The sequence below is a fragment of the Canis lupus genome, chromosome 5 (assembly GCF_003254725.2).
Source record: "Canis lupus dingo isolate Sandy chromosome 5, ASM325472v2, whole genome shotgun sequence".
NCBI lineage: Eukaryota > Metazoa > Chordata > Mammalia > Carnivora > Canidae > Canis > Canis lupus.
The window spans coordinates 50,272,498-50,300,012 of NC_064247.1; the positions used below are offsets into that span (position 1 = coordinate 50,272,498).

General features: G+C 44.4%; 1 protein-coding gene and 1 long non-coding RNA gene across 27 annotated transcripts in view; one reads left to right on the forward strand and one right to left on the reverse strand.

The window, feature by feature from the left end:
* Positions 1-8,701, forward strand: part of LOC118354704 (uncharacterized) — a 54,376-nt gene extending 45,675 nt beyond the window's left edge. The window contains exons 3-4 of the long non-coding RNA XR_007410828.1: positions 8,327-8,369; positions 8,653-8,701. This is a non-coding gene — a long non-coding RNA (uncharacterized LOC118354704). The remainder of the gene's footprint in view (positions 1-8,326; positions 8,370-8,652) is intronic.
* The window catches only part of FGGY (FGGY carbohydrate kinase domain containing), a 420,837-nt gene that overhangs the window by 65,687 nt on the left and 327,635 nt on the right, over positions 1-27,515 (reverse strand). For 24 of the 26 annotated variants that reach the window (XR_007410823.1, XM_025427818.3, XM_025427831.2 and 21 more), the window contains 2 exons: positions 25,832-25,952; positions 19,672-19,766 (listed from right to left, as the gene is read on the reverse strand). Coding sequence is in view for 25 of the 26 variants with exons in the window: in XM_025427818.3 (XP_025283603.1) it covers positions 19,672-19,766; positions 25,832-25,952 (216 nt within the window). In the remaining variant the exon portion in view is untranslated. The remainder of the gene's footprint in view (positions 1-19,671; positions 19,767-25,831; positions 25,953-27,515) is intronic. The other 2 variants (XM_049110375.1, XM_049110374.1) reach the window with 1 other exon arrangement.

The window sequence follows — 27,515 nt, forward strand, 5'->3', positions numbered from 1 at the left end:
AGGTTAAGGAAGACTTGCATTTTATAGGATGGGTAGACCAATTTGCAAATCTATGCTAAGAAATCTTATTAAGAGACTGACACGCTGTGCATTTCAGTGACTGTTCTGAAGTGAAGCAGTCCATAATCAGCCACGTCTGTCTGATTCCAAGACAAGCTCTTCCTACGACATCAGGCTGCCTCCTGGTGTTAACAATACTTTATCTTTGTGAGTTATTTTATGTTTCCTAAGCACTTCTATAGCCTTCATTGTTTTAAAATCTCCTGACCATGCTTCAGACAAATGCGATCACTTTATAGATTTTAAAATTGAATCACAGAGAGCTACTACTAGTATAATAATAATGATGATATTAATGATAGCCACCTCTCACTTTTGACAAACTTATTGTTCACGGCAAAAATGGCTCACAAAGGGTAGACTTGGGGCTCAGATGCAAGACTTCTGATGCCAAGTCCAGAGTTTGCTCCACCCTTGAAAGGCGGGTCCCTCCAACAAGATTAGCCCAGCTGTGGCAGGAGAGAGAAGTTTACAGCACCAGCTCGGTATTCGGTTGGTGTGGTTTTTAAAGTAACTCAACATCTGTCATTAATTAGAGTTCCTGTTGCCATGGTGATGGTTTATTATTGCTCGGCTGATAAGATGGCAATTCAAGAATACTATCTTTCTCCTTTTCCCTCTCTCTACAGCAAAGATTTTTCACTTTCTTTCCCCTCTCACCTATGAGACATCTGAGCTTTTGCCACAAAGAATGATGCGGTGTTCTCAAACAGGGACCCCTGTTGGTTCTCTGGAAATAATCTTTCGAATTTTTTTTCCCTTTCGCTCAATGCAAAGGTTCTATCAACCCAACTTTGATTCACATTTCATTTCTTGTACTTATTAGCTCTCTGAACAAGTTAATTATCTTCCTCGAGCCTTACTTTTTCATCTGGAATAAGTGATAAAGGAGGCCTAACTGGCAAGGTTATTGTGAGAATTTGATATAACGAATATGAAGATATCAACACAGGGCTTGGAAGGTAATGGATACTCAAGAAATGATAGCAGATGTGATAATTAAAATAACAGCGATAATTATTTACAAAAAGATGAGATGAAACTGGGGTTTAGGGTTGGGGGCTGAGGTCACTGTGCCTTCACTCATTCATCAATCACTCTAACTTGTTCATCCACTGCAACTGTCCTTTTTCTTTACAGCTCTTAACCCAAAGCATAGTATATATTTATTCATATTTACTTATTTAGCTGTCTCTTAACCCTCAGCTGTAAATAAATGTGATGAAAATTGGTACAACAGTTATTTTGCTCATCATTTTACCTATGAGGATATTTGTGGAATGAATGAACAAATATTTACCAAGCAGCTATCCCATGTCAGTTTCTGTGTTAGGCACTGGAGATATGGAAATAATTAGAGTACAATTTTTACCCTGGAGGCATTCACATAAGGGATCTATGAAAATTGACAAAAACTAAAGGAAATGAGGCATTCATCTCCACTCCACAAGGGTTTTTGATAAATCCAGTGGCATAAATGGAATTAAATCTGCAGTAATCTTTTAGCACAAAGCATCAATGTGGTGGGTGGTATGGATATCTCAAAGCTCTAAGTGCCAAGGATTCAAACTGGTGGTGTTAAGCCCCCCAAAGTAATTAGAAATTCTCTTTGAAACATAGAGTTCAGAAAGAAAGAAAGAAAAAGGAAAAGAAAGGGAAGGCCTTTCAGAGGGCTGGTTCCCTGGCTCCTCCCAGAACAGTCTGATCCCCTCTGCTGGTGAAGCAAGAGGTCAGATCCCCAGACGGAAAATCAATCTCTAAGAGTCACTGGATAGAATTTCTAATTCACTAGTGCCATGACACGCAGTCTGTTTCTCGCCAAGGAAGATGAGGCCCAGAGGCTTTAGCTTCCCCAACCCACTGTACACGATCAGGCCAAGCTGACACCCCTCCACTAGCAACACGCGGCATCTAATCGTCACGCCGGCACAGAGGTCCCATTGTGAGAGCCCTTGAATATACCTTTCTCAATGGCTTGGATCTCCCATTTTGAAGTTATTTTATTATTGCATTAAGTAATAGGATTAACTACTTTAATGTATTTGGGGTTATTTCCTTTGAAACAATCTAGTCCATTGCTTCTCATGTTCTACAGAGCCCTTCCAAGACTGCCATGTCCACCGTGGGGAAAGACAGGGTGTGATGGCATAAGCAGGAGCTGTGCTTCATCTTCTGTCTTTCTTATATATCAGCCTCCCCAAATGTCCCACTGCTTTACATTTTTTGAAAACTAGACCTGATTCTTTCAGTCTAAAGATGAGAGATCAGAGGCCCAAAGAGGTAGACCTGTTGCCCCAGCTCACACATTGGGCTGTTCAGTAACCGAACCACTAAGGATGGGGGAGCTTAGTTTTGAAACATGAGGGTAATTGAGAATCGTAAGGAGCAGTTTGGAGTGAGTGCTGGCGTGAACAGGGAAAGCTGTTTCAGCTATAATCTAGGTGGTCTTGGATCGGATTTTATCTGTTAAAGACTTTAAATCTGAGTATATCCACAGAGGCGCTGCAGCTTTAAGTGGCTGGCTTTCTGTGTAACCAGCCAAGAATCTATAAAATTTCACCTCCAGTTCAGTAGAACATTTATCCAGCATTTATCCAACATTTATCCAGCACCCACTACTGGCTGAGGATGAGGAATACTTGCCCCTTACTTAGAAGTTCCCATTCAAATGGGGTAAGCAGACACTGAAATATCTAAGGGCTGCACCAGAGGTAAGCACAGGGGGGTAGGGAAGGGTAGAGGTGAGCCTTACCCAGAAGAGTTTCCCAAAGCAGCTTTACAGAGATGGGTTTTAGTATTATCCCAGTGAGCAGACTATGGGGTCAGAACATCCAGGTTCAGAGCTCACCAGCCATATGACCTTGGGAAGTATTTAGCCTCTTTGTAATTCAGCCCTCCTAGAATGCAAAGCTTAACTCATATCGGGACTTTATGGGACTCTAGTGAGGATTATGTGAAGTTAGTACACAAAAAGTGTAGAGACCAGGGCCGATCCATACTACATGAATCATTTTCAGGAGCCCCCTGAAGATAGGGTTCACAGCTCCCCACTCACTACAGGGCGCTGGACCCACGACTGCCTGCTGTTTCCTAGTAAGTCTAAGCACTTGCTTGAACCTCCACTTCAGGGTTGTCTATGAATTTCTCCTCCGGCGTCTGTAGTGGTTAGTCAGCTTACTGAGATGAAGACAACCGCTATAATCCAATTATCCAAACCAGTCTGGTCTGCCAGGATCCCTCCTCATCAGAGATGCTGACAGGTGAAACCGACACGGCCAACATGGTAGGAATTTCACTCTGAGTGACTCTATCCAACACACAGGCTCCTCCCGGCAGAGGTGGCAGCTGACAGAGGGGGGTAGGGAGGGGAGAGGGGGTAGATTCTGAGCTGCTGTGTGGTGGGTTGCTCGCTTCCCACAACCCAGAGGCATTGTCTCAGAAGGCGGCCTTCTCCATCCTGAAATCCTCAAACGTGGTATGTTCCAAACCCCTTATACACAGACAGATGTGCGCTAGTGAGATGGGACCGTTTCTAGGGGGTATTTATTTATTTATTTATTTATTCTAGGGGGTATTTAAAGAGTGTTCTTCTATTCCAAGGACTCTTCAGACCTGGAGATAAGTAATAAACCTGTGTCATTACTCCCAGGCTGAATTAATTTACAGGTTTTTTTTCTTAAGCAGGAAGCAGGGTTATCATTTAGGAAGCACTAAGGTTGTTGATTTTTTTTTTTTTTAAATGAGACCATTAGTCTACAACTTTTTTGGGGGGGTTGTTTTTAACAAGAGAGTCAAGGGATGTTGGGTAAAGGGTGCTCCCAAGACTCCTGATCAAATTCCTAATTGATCTGTTTATAGGAAACAACCCCCACCTCCAAACTGAGTCATTACCTATCCAGCCTTCTCTCTTGCTACTCTCACCCTGGGCTCTTCCCAGGGACTGAGTTGATCTTCTTCCATCCATGTTTACTCCTTTGCTCTCAACAGCACCTCCAGAGAAGTCCTCTTCTGCTGCTTCCCTGCTTATCATAGATTAAAATTTCTATTTCAAGCCTCACTTCTTATCCCAACCATACTTCTCTTTCCTGCTTCTGGCTGTTAGTTACCAGACAGTAGATAATATAATGACAAGCTTTGGCTTTAGGTTGCTTCATTTTTATCTATTCATATTTATCTAGCCACTTATGGGTGGCTTTTTCTTTTTTAAAACAGTTTTTAGGGGGATCCCTGGGTGACTCAGTGGTTTGGCGCCTGCCTTTGGTTCAGGGCATGATCCTGGAGTCCCGGGATCCAGTCCTGCATCGGGCTCCCTTCATGGAGCCTGCTTCTCCCTCTGCCTATGTCTCTGCCTCTCTCTCTCTCGCTGTGTGTCTCATGAATAAATAAATAAAATCTTTAAAAAAAATAAAACCATTTTTAATGTATTTTTTATTTGTAAAAAATGATTGGCCCTATACTGCATAATACAGCACTTTGATGTCACTTGTAGAAAGAATGTGTGCTTGGGGACAGAAAAACCTGCATTCAATTTCCAGCTTGAATCTTAACACCCAGTAGGACTTGGATAAGTTCTTTTAATTTTGTGAGTCTGTTTACTCATTTGTAAAAACAGAAACAACACACTTTCCAAATAAATCTATTGTGAGAATTAGGTAAGAACAGTTAAGTATTGTCCCATAAGGAAATTTCTACACGGAGACCACAGCAATATGAGTCATGCATGCGGCTTCCTTACTGTCTGCATTGAACCAGGAAGAAAGCTTGGAAAACTCTCAGGAACAGATACAATTCTCCAAGAAACACAGGCTCTAAGACACACAAATTTAAGCTCAATTCTTAACGTCATTACTTAATATCTGTGGGACTTAGGGCAAATCACTTGCCCTCTCTGAGCTTCCATTTCCTTATTCGGGGAGTGTAAATAATCACATACCTAACATAGCAACTCACTTAGAATAGTGAATGGTCCTGAGCTCTGGCTCAAGCAAGAGGATTTCTATTCCTTTAGACTGGGCACTACCCTGAACTGTGCCTGGCTCTGACTTGTAACCAAGTCTGGTCTCCTTGAAGAGGCAGTAAGCTACATGAGGCTGTTGGCCTCAAAGCCGGACTTAGAGTTGAGTTATTGAGAGTTGGGTATTCGGTAAAGATGCTTAGGCCAGTTCCCTGTCTTGGGCATCAGTTAGTGAAATTGAACTGCTCTCCATGATAACCAGCCCCTCCTTCTCCAGTGAGCCTAGCTCATTCTAATAGGGAGAGAGGACAGGAAGTAAATTTACTGTAAGGATTGACTTCTCTTTTAATAATTAAAAAACAACCATAATCAGAGTACAGGCAGAAGAACTAAACTACTCTAGGTCTTTCAATAGAAAGAATTTAATACAAGAAATTGGTTTTATAGGTGACCAAGGGACACAAAAAGCCAGGCAGATGATGTTGCCACAACTCAAGAGATCTGCAACAGCAGAAAGCTGCTCAACCCCTTTCGGGGATCAAGGGAATTATGGGAGGCTGTGGTATGACTAGAGCCTGGAGCTGGGGATGCCAGGCTGGAGTTGAAGTGAAAGAGCTGAGTGGCCAGAAGTGGAGCTGGGGAATCACACTAGAGCTGCAGCAGGTGCTTTTCTAGTAAAGGGAGAGAGGACCTAATGACTCCCATCTTCCTGCCTGTCAGTCTTTCACCAGTAACTCCCACTAGCCAAACCTACCCAGAGGCCAGCTGCAAGGGAGCCTGGGAAATGTAATACATTGCGGAATGGGGCCAGAGCGTGGGAGGAGGGGAGAAAAAGCTAAATGCGAGCAAACAGGCAAAGGACCAGCCCGGCCATCTTTGAGTAACAAATCCAAAGCCACAGCACAGTGTGTGATTTAGACAGTCAGCTAATAATAGTATTGGCATAGATATTACCATAATTTTGTCCAACTCTCACTGAAAGTTTACTCTTAACTGTGCTAAATACACATATCATCTCATTGACTCTTCACTACAAACTTATGAAGGATACACCATTAACAGTCTTATTTTCACAAATGAGGAAACCAGCTTGGCATGGAGAAGGGATTGACCTAAGGCACAGCTATGGCATTTGAACACAGGATTAGAACCAGATTTAGGTGATACCAGAGTCGGTGCTCTTGACTATGGTTCTAGCTATTCCTTATAATATGAATCATAGTGCAAACAGTAAAAGGGAGGGTACTGGATAAGTGGAAACTTCTCATAATTACTGAAAGGGTATTTTGAAGACCTGCATTTCCAGGGCCAAAAGCCTAGAACACTGTGGGTATTAAATGTACCCTTAAAAAAATAGAGATTAAAAAAATGCATCCCTTAATGCAGTTTATGAAAGTCCATGGTGTTCCCTCTTGAAGGCAACAGGGTATTTTTGCTAAGAGGATGCCAAGTTCAGTGGCCTCTGTAGGCTTGCTGTTTACTGATATTTGATATGCTTCAACATCTGTTGCCCTTCTCGATTGATGGGTACTTCATTTTAGCACTTCCCTGATGCCAGGCTAGTGAAAAGCTTTGGTACTGAGGTCCCCTAAGCACTGCTGGGTCACTGGTGCAGCTTTGTTTGTAAAGCTGGCTGAAGGGAGGGATATTCAGGGAGGAGGGGGGGAGGGCCACACCATCCATTGACCACGCTGCATGTTCTCATTTGTAAGCCTGGGTCAAGTGACACCTTCAGAAAGTTATAAACCCCGGCGATCCTTTACTTGAAGTCAAGTTTCAATATCATGCTCTGGGCTCTTAACAAACTAGTATATGATGAATTCTTTTGCCACTGTGAAAGTTCATGGAAGAATTGTTAGGTTGGTTTTTAAAGGAATAGCAATTTTAGGAGTTGGTACCAGGGAAAATGTAGTCTCTTTTGATGAACGGGTATACTTCCTTGAGTCTGTGAACACCATATGATTTGACACATTTCCCAGTTTTGTCTTGGTTGTCTGGAAGCTCAGAGTAATTCCCTTATTTATGAGTCAGAGACCTATAGGCCAATCTGTCCCATAAATCTGTTTGGTTTGGCACTCGCCAATCCAGGGTTAAAATAATTTGAGTTTCAACGTCCTCAGGCAGAGTATACACTCTACAACTTGGCAAAGAATCAAACCATTTTGTCCTTTGCTGGTATCTCCCCCTGTTTGTATGGATTGCCTGGCACCTGAAGGCACATGAATTTGAGGATCCCCTAGTCTAAGTGGTTGGTGTATTCTCTTCTTTCTGCATAGTTTCTGATTTGTGAGTTTTATTTTGTTTAGTTTTATTCTGCTTATTCATATATCACAAGCTTCCTCAAGTCCTTTGCAGAAGTGGAGTATAAATGATAAATAAACAAACTGTTTTCTTCCCTGAGCAAAACTGCCAAGATCAGTGAAAGCAGCTGCATTCTCTCTGCATCCAAGTGTGGGTCATTCTTCTGGCTTGCCCCACCTGCTAAAGGGTCACCATGGCGGTGGGTTCAGTCATATTATTCCCTCAAGCGCGAGAAAGAATTTCTTCCTTACTAGTGAGTGAGGGCCTCAGGCACATAGTCACGTGGCATTATCTGTTCTCTCTATGGCATGTTATGTAAATCTAGCTGTAGGTGCTCCCCCTGAAGCAGCGGGCTGCAGGGCGTTGGCACGGTGGATCTGTAGCAGGACTGCCTGAGTTGAAACCCTCATCCCACCACTAGCCATCTGTGTGACCTTCAGCCAGATTACTGATGTCTTCATGCCTCAATTTTCTGCTTTATAAAGTGGGACGATACCACCTACTTCACAGGTTTGTGACAAGAATTAAATCAATACAGGAAATAACATGAGTGTTGTCCTGCATGCCAGGCACTGTGTTATATGTACTATTGTTCATAAAATCTTTGTAACAACTCAGTGGGTCAGTTAATATGAAACTGATGCTCAGAGAGATTAAGTAGCTTGCCCAGCCAGGTTTGCTCACAAAGCTAGCAGCCAAGAACAGGCCATACCCTGGCGTGTACATGTCACATGGCCCCTCCCCTAAGTTCTAGCTCCATCACTAGCTAATCCTCCATGGCCCAGTTCAAACGTTGCCTTCTAAGGACTTTCCAAGTTTCCAGCCCTCAAGAGAGTGGAAGACACTCCTTCGTTGGTGCTCCATTATCCTATCATACAACAACTGTAGTTTAAATAAATAATGGCCAACTAAACCCTATTTCACCTTACATGTTCTAACGTGTTCACTGTTTACAACATAAATTGTGAGGTGATAGATCTATGATGCAGGTATTATGGTTATCTTTTACAGATGAGGGATCTGAGGCACAGATAAATTAAGTAACTCACCCAAGGTAAGTAGCAGAGCCGTGATCTGAGCCCAAGCAAGGCCCTGAGATCTTTGCTGTTTACTTGGACTTTCTCATAAAGGTACCTGCGTGTGTCCAGATCTTCCCCACTAGACTGGAACTACGTGGGCACTGAGATGCCCTTCATTCTCCTTTGTCCTCTGGTCATCCACGACTGGCCCTGTCGCATGATAAACTCTTGCTGCTGAAGAGTTTATCAATGAATTAAATAGGAAGCCTCATCACCTACTTGAATTGAGGCCCACGTGCATGCCTTTTCCCCATCTAGTCTGCTGGCATCTGTCGGCTGAGCTCACAGATCCCACCTGAACTCCAGCAGTAGAGGAGAGCAGAAAAATGCACATCCTGACATCACAGGAAGGACTGGAGTAAAAGGTACATTAATGGGAGCAAAAAACAAGCCAGTGGAGTGATTAATTTGGCCTCCCCTTCAATATTATGTTTACACAAGTTGATTATATAGCACTTAATTACTAATTTGCCCTACTTAAACCAAGACTGCTTTTAATTTTTAATGAGATAAGGGAAGGAGATGCCTTTACTTAGTAAGGAGAGCTATTTTATTTCCTTCTCTTGTTTGGCCCAGCCAGTTAATAACGTATCTAAGGAAATGCATCCCTCTCATGAATTCTTCCTCCCCATCATCTTCTCAACCTCCCAGGTTTAAAAAGGGATGGAAACAGACAACAGCTGCTTAGAAACAGACTGACTTCACCTTCTGATCTGGTTGGCTGGGTTGGGAAAGGCCTTGCAAAATGTAGAAACATGGAACCTATAAACGGTGCTGACTCTTTGGGCACTGGGTGGATCTATTCCCAGAAACCATGATTGGTTGTTAGTGACAACAGAGAACATGGTCGTGGGTGTCCAAACAAGGCAATCCTCCCATAATCCTGCATTATTTCGTGGGTGTGAGTGTCAGGTAATTTTAAGAACAGCCCTGGGGAGGTCTAGACATAAGAAGAATAAAGAGATTGGCATCAGATCTGGACTCGATTGCTAGCTCTGCCACTTGCTAGCTGTTAGACCATGGGCACATGACTTACACCTCCTTAGACTCAGTTTTCTATCTGTAACGGTGAGGTGAAGAACCTATCTGGCAAGAATTAAGTATCATCTAAAGCACCTTAGCATAGTGCCCAGCTCAGAAGATGTGTATAGGACATTACTAGTTGTTTTTTAGCAGAGGTAAGGCAGGGAAATGAGAGCAGGTATAAAGGAGCAGCCTTTTGAGACCCCAGGATGTCTCGGGTCCTTGTCTGCAGAGCTGTGGAGTCTCCATCAGAGTGACTCAAACAGCCTGGCCATAATGCCATAAGGACCTGGCCCAGAATGTGAATAAGCACACTGACTCTTTCATCGAGAACATCTTAGTATGAATAAAATGTCGTAACTGATTTACATTCTGATGCAAGTCTCTTATCTCACCACAAATCAGTAACAAACCATTCACAGATTGGTCTCTTGTCTACAGACCAACCTAACAGCCCAGCCTGGATGACTGTGTTGAACATTTGCATGTGTTCCTGAAGACCCCCTCTCCACCCTTCTCCAGGCCTTGCGAAGCTCACTTGTACCAATGGTATCAACGAGTTCCTTTGCCCTCTGACTCTCAGTCCAGCCAATGGGGAACCCAGCAGTAAATCAGAAAGTGGGAGGAAAATGAGGTCAGTAATTCAGCTCTTTCCTTCCAGAGTTACTGGCAAGCAGGCTGACTCAGTAGTCTCTTGTGGGGTTCTGGGGTTCTAGCAACTGTGCTCTTCACCTCATAAGGTCCAACTGTTACAAACCCCAGGGTACCACATCCTCCCTCGTGACTTCTCCACGCCCTGGTCTACAGTCTTGTAAACAGTGCCTCTACTAAATTCTCTAAAATTATCCTAATTTAAAAATAAAACAAGACGAAATCAGAGAGACAAATCATAGACTCTTAATCATAGGAAACAAACTGAGGGTTGTTGGAGGAGTGGGGGTGGGGGAGGGGATAAGAATAGACATTAAGGAGGGCACATGATATGACAAGCACTGGGTATTATATAAGATTGATAAATCACTGACCTCTATCTCTGAAACCAGTGGTGAAAATGAAACTAATGAAATTTGAATAAATTTTTAAGAAGAAGAAGAAAAATAAAATTATCTTAATTTAAGAATGCTCTCTATGGGGGTGTGGACTAGAACAGTGGCACATTAAGGTACATTCAAATTCTTTTTTTTTTTTAAGATTTTATTTATTTATTCATGAGAGACATACAGAGAGACAGAGGGGCAGAGACACAGGCAGAGGGAGAAGCAGGCTCCATGCAGGGAGCCCGACATGGGACTCGATCCTGGGTCTCCAGGATCACACCCTGGGCTGAAGGCGGCGCTAAACTGCTGAGCCACCTGGGCTGCCCAGTACACTCAAATTCTAGTTGTCTACTACCAGTACTAGTTTTTTTTTTTTTTTAAATAATAAATTTATTTTTTATTGGTGTTCAATTTGCCAACATACAGAATAACACCCAGTGCTCATCCCGTCAAGTGCCCCCCTCAGTGCCCGTCACCCATTCACCCTCACCCCCCGCCCTCCTCCCCTTCCACCACCCCTAGTTCGTTTCCCAGAGTTAGGAGTCTCTATGTTCTGTCTCCCTTTCTGATATTTCCTACCTATTTCTTCTCCCTTCCCTTCTATTCCAGTACTAGTTGTTTAAACAATACCAATCACACTCAATCACAGAAGAATACATTTCTATCTGGGAAACCTTACCTTTTTTTTTTTTAATTTTTATTTATTTATGATAGGCACACAGTGAGAGAGAGAGAGGCAGAGACTCAGGCAGAGGGAGAAGCAGGCTCCATGCACCTGGAGCCCGACGTGGGATTCGATCCCGGGTCTCCAGGATCGCGCCCTGGGCCAAAGGCAGGCGCCAAACCGCTGCGCCACCCAGGGATCCCGAAACCTTACCTTTGAAATCTTAGGCTAAGCCTTGGATTCTGGCTCTATCCCTATCTAGCCATTGGCTTTTGATAAGTCATTTCACCTCTTTTAACCTGCGGCCTCATTTGTAAAATTATTATAACAGTATAGGAAACGTCCTTATGTACAACTTTTAACATGGTATCAAATTTCTAAATGTTCAAATTTCTTTGATATGCATATTACTAAAGACTTGCCACTCAACTTTCTGAATACATGGTACTTTCTTAGGGTTCACTGCAGAGTACCCAATACCTCCAGTAAACAACTGTAAGATAATTTTTTTCTTTCCAAATACTTCTTGATCACTTGCCTCAATGCTACAACCCAAACTCTTTCATTGACTTCAGTAAGACCTCTGTACATTGAATGAATCTGAATCAAACTGTGTCCAATAGCATGTGGTATGTACATATGTATATGTATGTATATGTACGTGAACATCTGTGTGTAGTCATTTGTTAGGGCCTTTTTCTCAATTATAAAAAATTCCTGATTTAACTAAAGGTCGTATCTTTCCTGGTCTCTTATTTGGGTCCATAGCCTAATTTATTGTTTTGAACATTAAGCTTATACAACATGGATCTGCTCTTCATGAATTATCTTAGTGTAAAGGAAAAAAGAAATTATACCCAACCTACTCATTTCGTTTATTTCAAAAGGGAATTTTATTATGAAAAGTAAAGGTATAAATGATCATTACAATGGGAAGTTAATTACTCACAAGCATTGGTTTCCACAGAAAGATGTTATGTATCTTTTCAGATTTGCACCAGTATGAAATGTTGTCTTGAACAAAATAAAGAGTTTGATAAACTTTATTCTAGAAATATAGTTCTGTAACCCTTCTAAGTTTTTTAAGGGCTCAGTAGAGGTTTGACCATTGTTTGCTTTTATAAAAAGCCCAATTCTTAAGTTTCTAAAAAAAAAAAAAAAGAGGAGGGACATATTTGGGGAAAAAATGTTCATTAGGTTAAATCTTTTGTTAATAACGAGAGTATAAAAAGTGTCTTTTAATTAAAGCTCTGAATTAGTTAAAGTGCTTTTCTGCATCTACCTCTATAAAAAGTAAATGAGTGGATTATGATTTAAAAAGCAAGATATAAAATAAAACAAACAAAACAAAACAATACTGGTGGGCATGGTATGAAGCCTTCTCCAGGAAAAGGAATTAGAAAATTTCTAAATCAAAGAGGGCACACATTTTTTTATTTCTATACTGGGTGCTCACCCAAACACTGATAACAAATGTATGCTGCTGATAATTCTATAAACCGTATTACCCTGTGAAGGGCAGCTACACTGCCATGTTGGGATCTATGTCTTTCCTGGGCAAAGTATATGTATTCATGGGGATACAATTTGTTGGAATAAAAAGAGCATGGACTTTGTATCAAATAAGGCTTGATTATCCTCCATGTTTCAGAGTTTCTCATCTGCACACTAGGACTGTTACACACTCACTGGTTGCCACAAAGATTTTATGAATGATGAGGGATGGAGAGTGACAGGCCCTGTTCCTAGATCACCCTATAAGGAGCAGGAGAGTCAAATGCTATATATCATATTCTGAAATAATTATCTAAAAAGAGAATTCTAATTTTCAGCTGACGTTTTGACTTTTATACCCGTGATTCCATTCTGCAAAGTACATTGGAACAGGAGATTTACAATTAATCAGAACCTGAATCTGTTGCCTTTTTTTTTTTTTTTTTTTATAAGGAACGATTCTTGAAAAGATAAGAGTGTACTGTTAACCAGGTGTGGCAATAAGTATAATGAATGTTAGGGCCAGCAGTGCATTCTTAATTTAATTCTTCTTTAAACTACTAATTCTCAGTCCAGGATTTTCTGTTGACTTTCTATGAGGCATTGACATATGGGACAGGACACTCAGAAAATTCAATCAGAAATCTGAATCTATTTAATTAGAAACCAGAATCTCGTATCTCCAGAAACACATGCTTAAGCAGCAAAGGGCAAAAGGCGACTAAAGAAAGTTGATAATATCAGGACCATATGTGAAATGAATAGGATTATAAAGGGCCCGGGGATGAATGCTAGATGGAACTAAAATTCAGAGCAATGGACTCCTCATACACGAGAAATGGGAGCCCTGAATTTTCATCCACCGTTGGTGGGAGTGTACGGCGTTAATATGTATCCAAATTCTAAAATTTGGGAAACTTTTTGGCTAAACAATTATATCTCCCTAATTTATTTTATGGAAATAATTTAGGCTATCTGCAAACCTTTAGCTATAGAGATATTAGCTGCAGCATTCTTTAAAACAATAGAGGCAACGTAAATACTCAAAATGAGGGGATTGGTGACAGAAGCCTTGGCATATTCTATGGGATATAAAATTATGTGGCCCATAAAAATGACAAATAAAAATGTTTACTACATGTTTTTGGGTGGGGGAGAAAGCTATAGAACATTAGGCATGGTATGAACACATTTTTGTAATTTAAAGAAGTGTAAAGTGGTTTAAAAGTATATATAAAAGCGCTAGAAGTATAGAAACCAGAATCTTCACTACTGGGAAATTTTTAGGGTAGTAAGGTCACTGTTTTCATATTTTTTCTTTCAGCTTCCCTGAATTTTCTTACTTTTTCTCAATGAATATGACTGATTACTTGTAGTCCAGGAAAAGGGGGGGGAAAAGGCAAATTAAGCAAGGCTGAATGTACCAAGAAATGGGACGGTTTCAAATTTCTGAACGTCTGCGACCTGAGAGTGTCTCCAAGCCTCTGGCAACTAAGATCACGATCATCAGCTTTACTCTGCATAGTGTGAAACTGGTATGTGGATGGTGACAGACTGCCAAACAGCTCTCAAACTCACAAAAGCTGACTCCCACGTAAGGAAACAGAACGGAGACGTCTTGGGTCATCTAGGAAATCCCAGACTTTGAAGCGCATAATAGGTCTGAATGTAACTGGCTCAAATGGAAGCAAACTTTGGGACAAAGAACGGCCTTGCAGGCTTCAGCGAAGCAATGAGGGTGTCTGCAAGCACTAACCTCGAGGGCAGACCACCGTGGTCAGTGAAGACCACCTCTCTTATGGGTGCCCATTGCATAAAGGACGAGTAATCAATGGCCCTCAACAAGCCACTTCCATGTGTTGGTCTGCAAGACCCAAGAGTCTGTCTGGAACGTGACAAGGAAAGCTGATGGTGGGAACCTAAGGAGTCAAGGGTTTACAGGAGTGGCAATGTTCACATTGTGGGGGAAGAGAGGTTTGGATTAATTGGTTGATTCCAAGGGCTTATTTTCTTTATACTGGTAGGTGCCTGACATTGATTGGGGAATTCTTCATTTCTTGTCACCGCCCCCTTTTTGCCGACTGCTGCTTCAGAGACTTCCTTCACTGCTGTTTTGGGGGGTGGGGGGGCAGGTGTCAACATAAATAGCACTGTTAGAGCTTGTTTCAGATAAATAGATTGGGAACAACGACACCAACAAAACCCCTGTCTTTTATGATAAGAAATTACAGAAAGCACATGACATCTGCAGGAGCCTGAAGGAAGCAGAAAGTGGAAAGCTGTTTTGTATTTTTGCCTCTGTTGCCATTTGACTGAGTTTTCTTTCATGGTGTCTTGAAACCGGTTTCTTGTTGCATGTATCCTTTGCAGTTCTTAGAACTTCTCTACTGTCTATGCTTAGATAATGTGAGCACGTTGCTATTTCATGAATGTATTTTTTTTTCCAGCTTGTTCCTTTTCCAAGGCCTTGGGAGCCTAAAGAAGTGTTATGGGATGCCCCCAACTTTCTACTCATAATTATTTGCTTTCTAGGGCATTCAGAACTAGAGAATCACTTCATAGTGCACAGCCAGCCAAGGGAGTGTTGATGGGGTGACTTGGGAGATCAGGAGTGGTCAGATGGAAAGGTGACAGAGGTCAAGACTGCATAGATTCCATATTCCAGTGCATAAAAGGAGGAAGGAAGACGCCTCCTTGCATCCGCTGTCACTTGCTCAATGATTGAACTTTTACCATGAAGTGGCATCTCTGTGGTTTGATTCTATTTTACTGATTCAGCTACAGATCTGAGGTCTTTGTGAAGATAACCGTGCCATGATATTTGTCATACTATCTACTGGAGGTAGAGTTTTGAAAACTACTAAATGGAGAACACCATTTCTAGACAGAGACAACTCTTGAAGATATTATTAGTCGTTCTATTCTTTAATATGGATGGATGGTTTTATCACTACCCTCTGTGAGATCCTCATTTGAAAGGGGATCAGCAGGAAGCTTTCGAAGTCTAAGGGAAGGGAGGGCAGGAAGGAAGCAGGGAAGAAAGGGAGAGAGAGGCTATGAGGATGGCCACATGAATGAATAAAAGAGCAAGCAGTGGAGGCCAGGCACTGGCTTCAAAATTTGAAATAGTAATGGACCTTGTACTTGACTAATCTCTCCCCTTAATATCTTACCTGAACATGCTATCCACTATCCCTCTCCATCTGATAAATTGGCCCAGAATTGCAATATATAGACAGATTTGCAATTATTATAGGTAAAACTTGCAACACTAAATCCTTCTGACCTATTGCTATCACCATCGGAAGGCACAGGGCTCTATCCCTGGCTGGATAGCCCCACTCATGGGCCCAGGAAGTCGGGAACCCCTGTCTCCCCAGGCATGTAGGTTTCTTTCCTAGGTCTGTAGCCTGGGTCCTCTAGACTTTTCCTAGTCTTTCGTTCATCTGGAGGAGATGACTCTGGCTATGTCTACCAAAGTCTGCACACTATGGGAGTATAAAATGAAATCCTCCCTCCAACCACCGAATGTGTGGTCTACGAGAAGAGAAAACAATGAGCTCCTGGCAGAAATCGCTCAACTTTCTTATAAGGAAGGAGAAGCAGGCACGCTGAAGACCAGGTAGGATCTCTGAAGTTCAAAGAAAAACCTGTACTGAAGTTCAGGTTAAAAATATGAATCATAAGGAAAAAGCAATTCTATTCCACATCAGCTTGTGAGAATCCTGAGCTTGTCCCCAGGCCTGGGGCACATGGGTCGGTGCCTCTTCTTTGGAGAGGGGTGAAGGAAGCTGTGCCTATGTGCATTTACATTTCCAAAGCAGTTGTGAACATAATCATTATAACAATGTTGATGTTTATACCTGGGGTTCATGGAGGTCTTTAGATTTTTCAAGGGCTCTTTATCTCAACAGTCCCATATGAGTGGCAATTCTTCCTTTTTAGGCATTTTTTAAAAAAGGAAATAATAAAGCAAGTACGTGGAGAGGCCAGGTGACATTGCCTGAAGATACCCAACGAGCAAGCACAGGGGTGGAGACTATAGGATTCTCTCGGGCATGCAATGCCAGATGAGCTTTCAGAGCTCTCTCAGCTGGGGGCTCTCTTTACTAGATTATAGTGTCTCCTAGAAATTACAGTCACGAGGGGCTCATCCTTCCTTGGGTTTAATAGGAGAGACGAGCTTGTCTTTAAAATGTTGTGAGATTTGCAGCTGCTACTCCTGTCACCAATCCCAATATTCAATGCACCCTATCTGAGATTCTGTTCCAGAAGATTAACGGAAAAATCTGATGTAGTGACGATGATGTCAGTGAGGAATTAAGTTCGGTTTCCACGTAGGCAAAGATGTGTGTGGAATCGTCTTGGAGCTAGAAACTCCAGATTTGACCAAGATACCACTGAGGTACATAAAGTCACAGTAGGAAGTATCTATCTGATGAAGCAGCCCTATCCCACACTACTCTTTTCTTTTTTTTTTTTTTAAGATTTTATTTATTTATTCATGACAGACACAGAGAGAGAGAGAGAGAGAGAGGCAGAGACACAGGCAGAGGGAGAAGCAGGCTCCATGCAGGGAGCCTGACGTGGGACTTGATCCTGGGTCTCTAGGATCGGGCCCTGGGTTGAAGGCGGCGCTAAACCCCCGAGCCACCGGGGCTGCCCCCCACACTACTCTTTGTTCAAGCTATAGACTATCCCCTGATTTGTGACCAACAGCAGGTATTTCTTTTCAGAAAATACAGCTTTAAACATTTATGAAGCCAAAACCTATTTTTAACACAAAAAGAAAAAAAAATCAAAGTAGGAAAAAAATGAAAATCAGGATGGGATATAGATCCAGAGAGCCTTAGTTTCAATTCTGCTTCTGCCCTTTATTAACTGTAGTCTTGGGAAAATTATTGAAAACTGCTCTGAGCTTTGGCTTCCTCCATATGTAACACAAGGATGAAAACATTTAGCCTTCAGGCAGGGAGGCTGTCAAGATCAAGTGAGGCGTCTTAGTTTGCTCGTGCTGGCATGATAAAGCACCAGAGATTGGGCATTTAAACAATAGAAATTGGTTTTCTCATAGTTCTGAAGGCTAGGAATCCACGATTAAGGTGCCAACAGGGTCAGGTTCTGGTGCGGGCTCTCTCGCTCACTTGCAGGGGGCCACAGATATGCTGGGTCCTCACATAGTAGAGAGAGAAAGCACAAGCTCTCTGGCATCCTTCCTAGAAGGGCACTAAGTCCATCATGAGGACCCCACCCTCATGGTTTCACCTGACCCCAGTCTCCCCATGAAAGACCCAGTTGCCAAATACCATCCACACTGGGAGCTAGGGCTTCAAAATATGACACATGAACGGACATGTTCCGATTACAATATGATGTAAGCCTATGCAGATGCTTCTCAAAGCATCTCTCCTGTTTTGCTTTACCTACTATTTGCCCTAGGAAGAGCATTCTAGCTGTGAGAATGTCCCCATAAACAGATGCATTAAAATAATAATTGACCAATCATTGACATTTCAGCAATAAAGAACCCCATACGATGTTTTTGAGACAGTACTGGACAATCCAGAAATCGTTGAGAATTCAGCTGTACCATCTTTGATCAAAAATTGTCGTTGAAAGCCACTTGGCATTCACGAGTGGATTCAATTCCCCGGGAGAGATATTTCCCAGATTTCAGTTCCAGAAGTGTGGCCGGTGTGCGGTATACAGACAGACCGTGGAATCAGACTCTTGCATCTGTGTTTCCAACAGTGTACCCTTCGCTTCTGTCACCTTTTTGTAACCCTGTCATCTAACCTCTGTTGCCCGTGTAGGTTATAGGTGTCAGGAAGGTCACAAGAAGGGCACCCAGTACAGTTCTTGGTACATATGAGGGTCACGATAAATAGCACTCTAGTGACTGGGCTACTGGTATAAAAGCTGCTTCTCATCCTGACTTGGAGACCTTGAGCCAGCCAGTTAAGCTCTCTGGACAAATATTTCTTGAGCTCTCAGTTGAGGCTGGGGAGCCAGCCTCCTTGGTTCTGGCATTTACTTCCTTTTCTGAGACTAACGTACTTCATTTCTTTACGCCTCAGCTTTTTCAAATATAAGATGGGAACACTGGGACTCAGTACGCATTCCTGATCTAGAGAAAGAACCCCTTCTGTGCGCCTGATGATTACTACAGATAAAGAAACAGAGTCAAGAGCAGAATGGTCAGGTCACAGAGCTAGGAGGGAGTCGAGGTAGGATCTGAGCCCAGGCAGCCAGAGTCCAAAGCCTGTGCTCCCAGCCTCCTCCTGGGCTGCTTCTCTACCTCTCCATAACCTGTTGTTAATTTTACTATTTTATCACTCATAGTCTCTCCATAAAACCTACGTGAGATGTCTTTTGCAATTTGGAGGCAGGAAAAGCCTTGTCTCCCACAAGAAACTAATGTTTCCTCTTTTTTGAAAATAAGAATTATGCAACTTACCATGTGTTCGTTTTTGTCTTGGCTGCCAGGAAGCTCAGAGTCAAGTTGTGTGCTCCATCACAGCCACCACATTATTTCCTTTTTCCTATATCTTTGTTCCTTTTTTCCTATTTATTTATCTATCTATCTATCTATCTATCTATCTATCTATCTATCTATCTATTTATTTCTAATGGTTTCATTTGTGTTCTTTATTGATAGAGTCCTCAAAATTATCTGGAAAGTGGTGGGTGGAGATGAAATAAGCAAATAGTAACCTGAAATTTATACGAAAAACAGAAGTTTTGAACCTTATCTATTTCCTTTGCTACAAAAATAAAAAAAGGTCAACAGGAAAGTAAAAGAAACAATTTAAGAGCTATTTGAAAGGAGAGAAAAGAAAACTAACAGAAAAACAGAGTGACCAACACTAACAGAGGCCAAGTCAAATGAAAACTGCAATAAATATGTCTGAGGCTAGAAGTGTTTGTGCTTTCCCTGGCTGGAACCTATCATTTCTTAATTACATCCTATGTGTGTTTTGCAAGATGTGAGCTGCTGTCAAGAGGAAGGACAGCCTCAGACGGGGAGGGGCCATGACCCACCCCTTGGTCCTCACATACCTGTACAGAAGTGAAATCCCCCGAGGCACAGGCACCCAGAATAGCAGCGCCCACAAGAACAGACTCCACCTCTTGCGACAGGACCACAGGCATGCCTGCACAGGACAAGGCCACACCTTGGTTAGGGAGCAGGACAGGGGGTGGCGGCGAGGGGAGCCAGCAAGCAGCTCCAGCAACAGAAACACCTGATATGATGTGGCGTGAAGGGGGCGGCAGGTACCCTCTCCCCGTTCCCCACAGTTCTCAGTTCTTTGGGATGACTTGATTCTGAAGGATTTCACAGTCTGTGCGTGCTGGTGAGGTAGCCAAGAGCCCCAAGGGACCCGGCACCACAGACATCAACTCTTGAGACCTTTTTGCCCAGTTTTCCAGGCTTCTGCTAGCTGCTACTTGCCAGGGGTTCAAGTTCCCTTCAACAAACACTTCTGGAGTTCTTTGCAGGGCCCAGCAAACATGGAGATGAATCTGACTCTGTCCTGCTACTCGGGTCTCAAGGGAGAGGAGGAGGAGAAAGAGGTGAAGACGGTGCAGGGGGTTGGTTCTCTAACTGAGATGCACTGAGGAAAGGGAGGTAGTAACAGGTGTGATTAATCCTTCTGGTGGCTTCCTATTTCTCTGCATACAAGCCAAAGCCTTTACAATGGCTGGCAAGACCCTCCAGAGCCGGTGCCCACCCCGGCTGTATCCACCCTGGCCTGAACTCCTTGTTTTCTTGAATCAGCTTCGGGGCCCTCGCCCATACCGTTCCTTCTGTCTGGGTCACTTCCTCCCAGATGCCCACAAGGCAGCTCCCTCTGCGTCCCTGTGTACTTGCACAAACATACCCTTCCCACTGCGGCTTTCCTGACCATTCAGTTTAAAGTGACAACTTACCCGCGACACTCCTCATCCCTCCTCTATTTCCTCAGCACCTTCCAGCCATGCACGATTACTTCTCTTGTTTACCACCTGTCTCCCCTGCTAGAACAGAAGCTCCATGAGGGCAAGCTCTTGGTCTCAGCTACTGCTGAATCCCTGGAATTGACACTAGTTACCTAGTATCTAGCACATGGTAATAAGGGCTTCAGTGGCAAAAGAATGAGTTTCCCAGACAGGGGATGGAGGCTCATCAGAATGGAGAGGAATATTCTGGAGGTATGTGAAGGACAAATAGTGGTCCACCAGGCAGCAAGGATGTGTTCTGGATGCAGCTCCTGGAAGTTGAGGCTCACAGTGGGTTTAAGAGGAGTAAAAGTAATTTCACATCCTCAGGATTGTATATTTATATATGTACATATGTGTGTGTGTGGTATAAATAAAATATACATGAAATATAAGTATAAATGCATTTGCTAATCAGGAGATGGCAGCAGACTCCACAGAGGTAAGCTCTGTAGCCAGACCTGAAAATTTCCCTCTATTCAAGACAGGAGACTGACTTTTCCAAAGACTGGATTTGTCTTCCTATCTTTTCTGCAAAGACCTTCCTGGAACGTCCACCCCTGGGGTCCCATTAGCTCCTGACTCATCCTCCTACTCCCAGGCTGGGTTAACTGCTCGGCCGCCCCAGCAGAGTGTCGGGGAACAGAACTCCCACACACAGCCAGGGGGCTCAGGCATGCCAGCCCCCCGACCTCAGGGCCAGCACTTGAGCCACTGGCGGCAAGCATCTGGGGTGGGATCGGGTCTCTGGGAAGAGCTCAGAGCCAGTGCCACTAGCCCTGGGTCCTTTAGCAAGTTACTTAATCATTCAGCCTCGGTTTCCTAGTGTACACAATGGGGTGGATAGTGAGACTTGCTGCACCGGTTTGCAGTGAGGATTCCTGAAAGAAGGCACACATGGGGCTCAGCACACTTCCAGCCTCTGTTTAGCCCTTGAGGGCAGTGGCTGCCGCTGTCAGAATGACCACTGATTGTAGAAGACCCTCTACATGTGCTTTGCCCAGACTGAGACTGGAGCAGTGGGGGAGGGACAGAGCAGGTGCCCGTCAACCTTCTAGAGGGGAAGGGTAGGCAACGGGCCACACAGAAGGCCTGTGCTGCCCAAATCCGCAGAGCACGGCATGCCTCTGCAGAGTCCCGGGATTATGTGTGCCTAAGTGCTTGTGAGTGGTACTGTGACCACCCCGGGGGACCTGGCACTTGTTAGAAGATAGCAAGCGCCTCCAAATGCCATTCCTCTCCCTGCCCCTCCTTAGGCTGTCAAAAGTATAACTAGTTCTGAGCAGGGAGGAGCTACCTGCAGTCCCCTGTCCTTGGGAGCCAGAAACCAGCATGAGTCCAGTGAATTATCCCCCACTAGCTCTCCAGTTACACCCTAAGCACCCTGGAGCCAGACTGAGAGAGTAGGAGTTCTGGCTTCCCTGCCGATTTAGCTGTGGGACCCTAGGCAAGTTACTGGACCTCTCTGTGTCTCAGTTTCCCCATCTGCAAAATGGGAGGCTGAAATTCCACCTCCCTCTGGGGCTGCTCCGAGGATTGAAAGTGCTACTGTAAGGAAGGCACTACAAACAGTGCTTGGCTTAGAGGAAGCACTAAATTCGCATTAGCGGTCAGGATTCTTAACATTTACCTTCTTCTCTCTCAAGCCTCTCTTCACCCCTGTCACCCCAGTGGGGAGGAGGGAGGGATCGACTCACTGCTTCTGCTTCTCCTTTGGGTCACTCCCACCTCTTCCCCATTCACCGAGGGTCCTGGGACACTGGCGGGGGTAGGCCTCATATCTTCACGGTCACGTACCTGACCCACCTCCAGTTTGGCAGCCTTTTCATGTAGCTGCCCAGTCTCAGGTGGGTTATGTCCCTGCTGGGCCCCTGCAAGCCCAGGGCGGGTAAGACTGTGGGTAGACCCAGGGGACTGCCTGGTCATCAGGGTTTCCCTACACTCTGCCCACACCCCAGCAAACAGACCCTCTGTTTGACTTCTCTCCAAACTCTGAGTGTGTCATCTGTTCCCTGTCTGCTGCCTGGACCTGACTCATACTGACACCAGCACCCTCTGGGTCCCCACTGCACTCTCCAGACACTGGTTAGAGACCCGAGAGCACTCGTTCTCTTCATAACGACCCTTTTGGCAGGACATCATGGTTCCTTCTCGCATCCCCCGCCAAGCTCTGAGCTTGGTACGCTGGTGTGCTTGAAGACGGCTCCTGAATCAATCAATGGAGGGGCAAAGGATGAAAATAACGAGTAACACAGAAAGAGGGAAACCCTTGCTGCAACTGCCAGAGCTAAAAAAACAAAATTCAGATGGAGGAACATTTAGTCCCAAGTCAATGGGGGAAACCTACAATTACTTAGTACACACCAAGTATTTCTTGAAACCACAGTTAAACTAACTGCCAGGGGTACTGGGAGATTCTTCGTCCTCACGTAGAAGCTACTTTCCCAAGTTGGCAAAGCCCCATTTTCTCTGCTTGCACGGAGACGCCTGCTCCCCAAATGGCAACGATTTGCTTACAAAATATTAAACTGCTTTTTCCCCCCTCAAACACCTCTTTTTTTTGGTGTGGGGCTGTTTTAAGGGAAGAAGTGAACTGACACTTATTGATCACCGACTCTGAGCCAGGCTTGGAGCTTGGTGCTCACAAACTCACAAGCAGGTACTCCTCGGCATGATCTAACAGGGAGGTTGTATTCTTTCTTTCAGACGAGGAAAGCGAGGCTCAGAGAGGTAAAGCAACTTGCCCAAAGTCACAGAGGTGATCCCCTGTTCTTTCCAGGACTCCGCACTGTCTCCAAAGAATCTTCTAAATCCCGTTGTGTTTTTGACAGTATTCCTAAGAGTCCTGCAGGTCTAGGGTCCTCTCTAATCCTTTCTCTGTGGGAAAACTAGAGCAACTACAATGTTTAAAGGCATCAAAGACTCTACCTATACACCCACTGCTGTGTACGTGCCTTTTACAGGAACAAATGCAAATGTGTTCTTTTCTCTGAGCTGGGTGAAGGAGAGGAAGAAGGCAGCTCTGCCTGGAATGCGAACTATTTTATCTGATGCATTAATGAGTTTAGCAGAACCCAAAGCATTTAAAGGCAGATGCACTTTGCCATCACTTGTCAGTCACAGCTTCCTAAAGCAGAGGAATTCCAGCCAAAGAAAAGGTCCCTTTGTCTGGAACTGTAACTGGTCTGCAGCCAGAGACAAAGGGTCCAGTTTCAATCGGAATCCAAATAACGATGAACAGCCTTTTCATTCAGCAGCCCTGGTTTCCAAAGCAGAACTTTCTGTGAAGTGCTGTACCCCTGCTTCTGAGTCAGCTCAGGGACATGAGGCCCAGCAGAGGACCCACTCTCATCAAGGCTTGAGCCACAGTGGCCTGTCAGGCCCCAGAGTCACCCACACCGCCCTGCTCCTGGGGGCCTATTTCCCATTCTCGAACGGGATGTGATAGCCAAGGCAGATCTTATCCCTCTCCTGCATCCCGGTAGGAAGGCTTCCTGGCTATCAGAAGGCTGAAATTGGGAAGTGGCTCATAGATCACATTTTACACCTGAATCTTATCTGACCGGTGGACTTCTAGATGAAACGTGGTTATCGGTTTTCTCTTGGGGGAAATTACAAGGTAATTTGGGTTCCTTTTTTTAGGTCTGTCTTCTCTCTGCCTCAGAATGGTCTTTTGGGAAAGGAAGAATAATCATTACATGATTACAAATTACTCAGAAAAGCTAAGAGACCAGGGCGGGCAACACAGTGCAGGGGGCGCTGGGCCTTGATATTCCTGGGTCCCAGTCCAGGTGCTGCCCCTCCCCTCCTCCTTTGACTTTGGTCAGGCAATTGAACTGACCTCCCCGAGCCTTGGTTTCTTTGTCTGTAAGATGAGGTGCCAATTTCTACTCTCAGCAGTTTATAAGGTTAAATGTACACAGAGGGATTCCAGCAACCCACAGTGGGATCTTGGTTAATGATGGTAATTTCTATACTTAACATCCCGATATATTTACCCATAGACTATGTGCCTTTTCCATATTGTCCTCTGGCTTGTGCCTCAGTTGACTTATCTCTAAGATGGGGATGAGTAATTTATTTAGTTGGATCTCACAAAGTGCAGGGGTTAACTATGCCCCAACATTTGGTAAAACTCTTGTCTTCAGGGATCTGCATCATCTGGAGGCAGCACAGGTAATATGATGAGGCAACGTCAAGGGCAAGGCCCTCGACTCACGCAGCCATCAGAGGAGGAATCCAGGGGATGGGAGACAGCAAGAGATCATGATGAAGAGACACCACTGAAGGGTCAACTCATGTCACGTTTGAGCTGGCACTGTGGGCAGGGCCCAATCCCCTTCTGTTTCCTTTCCCTCTTCCTGCTGTGGTGCCTGGCCATGCCAGGGTGGGTCCCAGGGTGTCAGGAGACACCAGAGGAGAATGGAGTGAGACGTATGAGGCCACTAGTTCCAGGGGAATGGAAGTCCAGGCTAAGCTCTGTAGTATCAGCAAGCCTCCTACCAATGGGATCCCTTTCCTAAAGCCCAGGGATCTGCACCAGGGATCCTGCTCTGCTGTGCTCATATCACAAAGGGAGTAGCCCATGATGCTGGATTTTCTCTATCTGTGTCATGAGCTCTGAAAGAATCACAGGACCCTGGGATCTTAGGGCTCACATTCCTATCTGCAGCCAGACCCCTGTTCCCACAGTAGCTGGGCTCTGAATTCTTTCTTCAAAGACCGCTTCCCTGTCACTTCCTCCAGACCACTTGCCCTGCCCTGTCCCAGGTCCCAGCCAGGATGACTTACCCCATTACGTTTCCCTAAAATTCTGTGCGTTTCTTACTCTAAGCTCTTGGCACACTACATTTGTACATCTGTTTGTCCTTTTCAATAGACTTAGAGATCTTTGGAGGCAGGAATCCTCTTTCTTCAATATTCCCCACAGGCGGGCATCAGAAGAGGTAGTTGGATTGTTTCATAAATGGTTAAATTACAACCTAGCCTTGCTGGTCTCTCTCATCTTATTTCCCAGGATCACTCAATAGTTGGATTCACAGAGAAGTCGCCTTCTCCATCACGACTACAGACACTTCACAGTCATCTTAAGAAAAAAAAAACAAAACCTTTTAACCTAAATATTCATAATAACTTGGCACATCACCTGTATACCCTATTTCCAACCCTGCCCAGCTGTTAGCCAGGGACATTGGCTGCCACGCCCACGACAGCCTCCTCTCTTCCTCCCCACACTCACCTGTAATGTCCGCATGCATCTGCACAAAAAGTGGGTTCTTGCTCAGGCCTCCGCATAGGAAGAGAGTACTGATCGAGTGCCCTGCTGCCTCCATGGCCTCTATAATGAGGCGGGTCCCAAACTTGAAGGGAAAAGCAGAAGAGAACATCAGTATAGGAGCACAAGGAAACGCTATGGGATGTTTACTGTTTCCCCAGCACCAGCCACCACACCGAGAGCTTTACGCACACAGGCTCAGAGAGCTGAGGCTTGGAGAGATGAGGTTGCCTCTGATCACAGTTAATTCCAACCTGGGTCTGTCTGACTCCAAACCTCTCTTAATTACTATCCCATTGGTTTCCATCAGTAAACAACTGACAATGTTAACACAGTTAATATTAACAGAGTTCACCGACGCAAATGTCTGCGGTATGTCCACTGTGGCCCTGGTCCTCTAGCGGGGGCTGGGGATGGAGGCACTGGCTGGTGGCCTCTGAGTCCATCTCCCTTCTTTTTGTAGGAACTAAAGAGGTTTCTAAAGCGGTTTCTTCTTTGAGAAAGGGCACCAATAAAATCAGCGGCAGAAACGTGGGAAGAGAGCTCTAACTGCATGAAGGCAAGAGTAAGACTTCAGACTGACAAAGGGCCAACCTGACCTTTGTTATCATCCGAAACCAGGTAGTGGTTCCCCAAGGATGCTTCTAGAGCCAGAGTCCATTCCAGTCAGTCCTTCACAGTCTGAGATGGCAGGGAAGTCACATGCTCTGGATTGCTCAGGGTTCCACCGTATTTTCATTTCAGACCTTGTGTGCTGGTATCTTCCTAAATGTGCTATGCTCATCCTTGTCTTGCTAAGTTTTACCAAACTCAGTAAAAAAATCATTGATGCTTGAAGAAAGGACACTACCATAGGATCACCGTGGTGAATGTTAATGTGCAATTCATTAGTTTTAATTAGGATATGTAAACAGCTAAAAAAAAAATCAGTTTCTTTGGAAGTTCAAAACTGAGAAGCTCACGAGTCCTAATTTTTTGGGGGGTCAGGATTAAAACCAAAAAGATGAACTGTGACATGACTTTAGGAGGCAGCCACGTGGCAATGGTTGAGAAAGGGGTTCTGGAGAGAAATGAGAGATGAATGGTTGTTTTGTTTTGTTTTGTTTTTGTGGAGAAAGAGCCCTTGAGATGTTTGAAGAGTGACTGACTCTGAGGGATGACACAGTACAAGGTGTGCTCGAGGGGGTGCGTTAAAGAAGTAGGGAGAGAAGGTCAGGGAACCTAAGGAGGTCCTAAGGATCCAGGAGGCCACAGATGAGGCAGCCACCAAGAAGGAGGCGGAGTTGGGGCTGGAAAGAAGTTGAGAGACAATGTCATAGATTCTGTGACAGTATGAAGGTGTCGCTGGGAAGGCAGTACTCAAGGGTGTAGAGAAGGGGAGGAGGTAGTTTAGTGTGAGAGCAGGCTGTATTAGAGCTTAACCAAAGTGAAAGGAGAAGGTTGGGAAGCGGTCAGGACGTCCCCCTGACCACTGACCCCAGGGGATGGGATGTAGGGCAAGTGAAGCCTCTTTTGACCACCAGTCTGGAGAGCTGTCTCTCCCATACCTGGGGGTGCCTCTGGAGAGGGAGTAGCTAGAAGGTGTTCTGGGGACAATGGGTCATGAAATCCTGAATGTTGTGTAGTAAATTATGAAAGACAGGGGCAG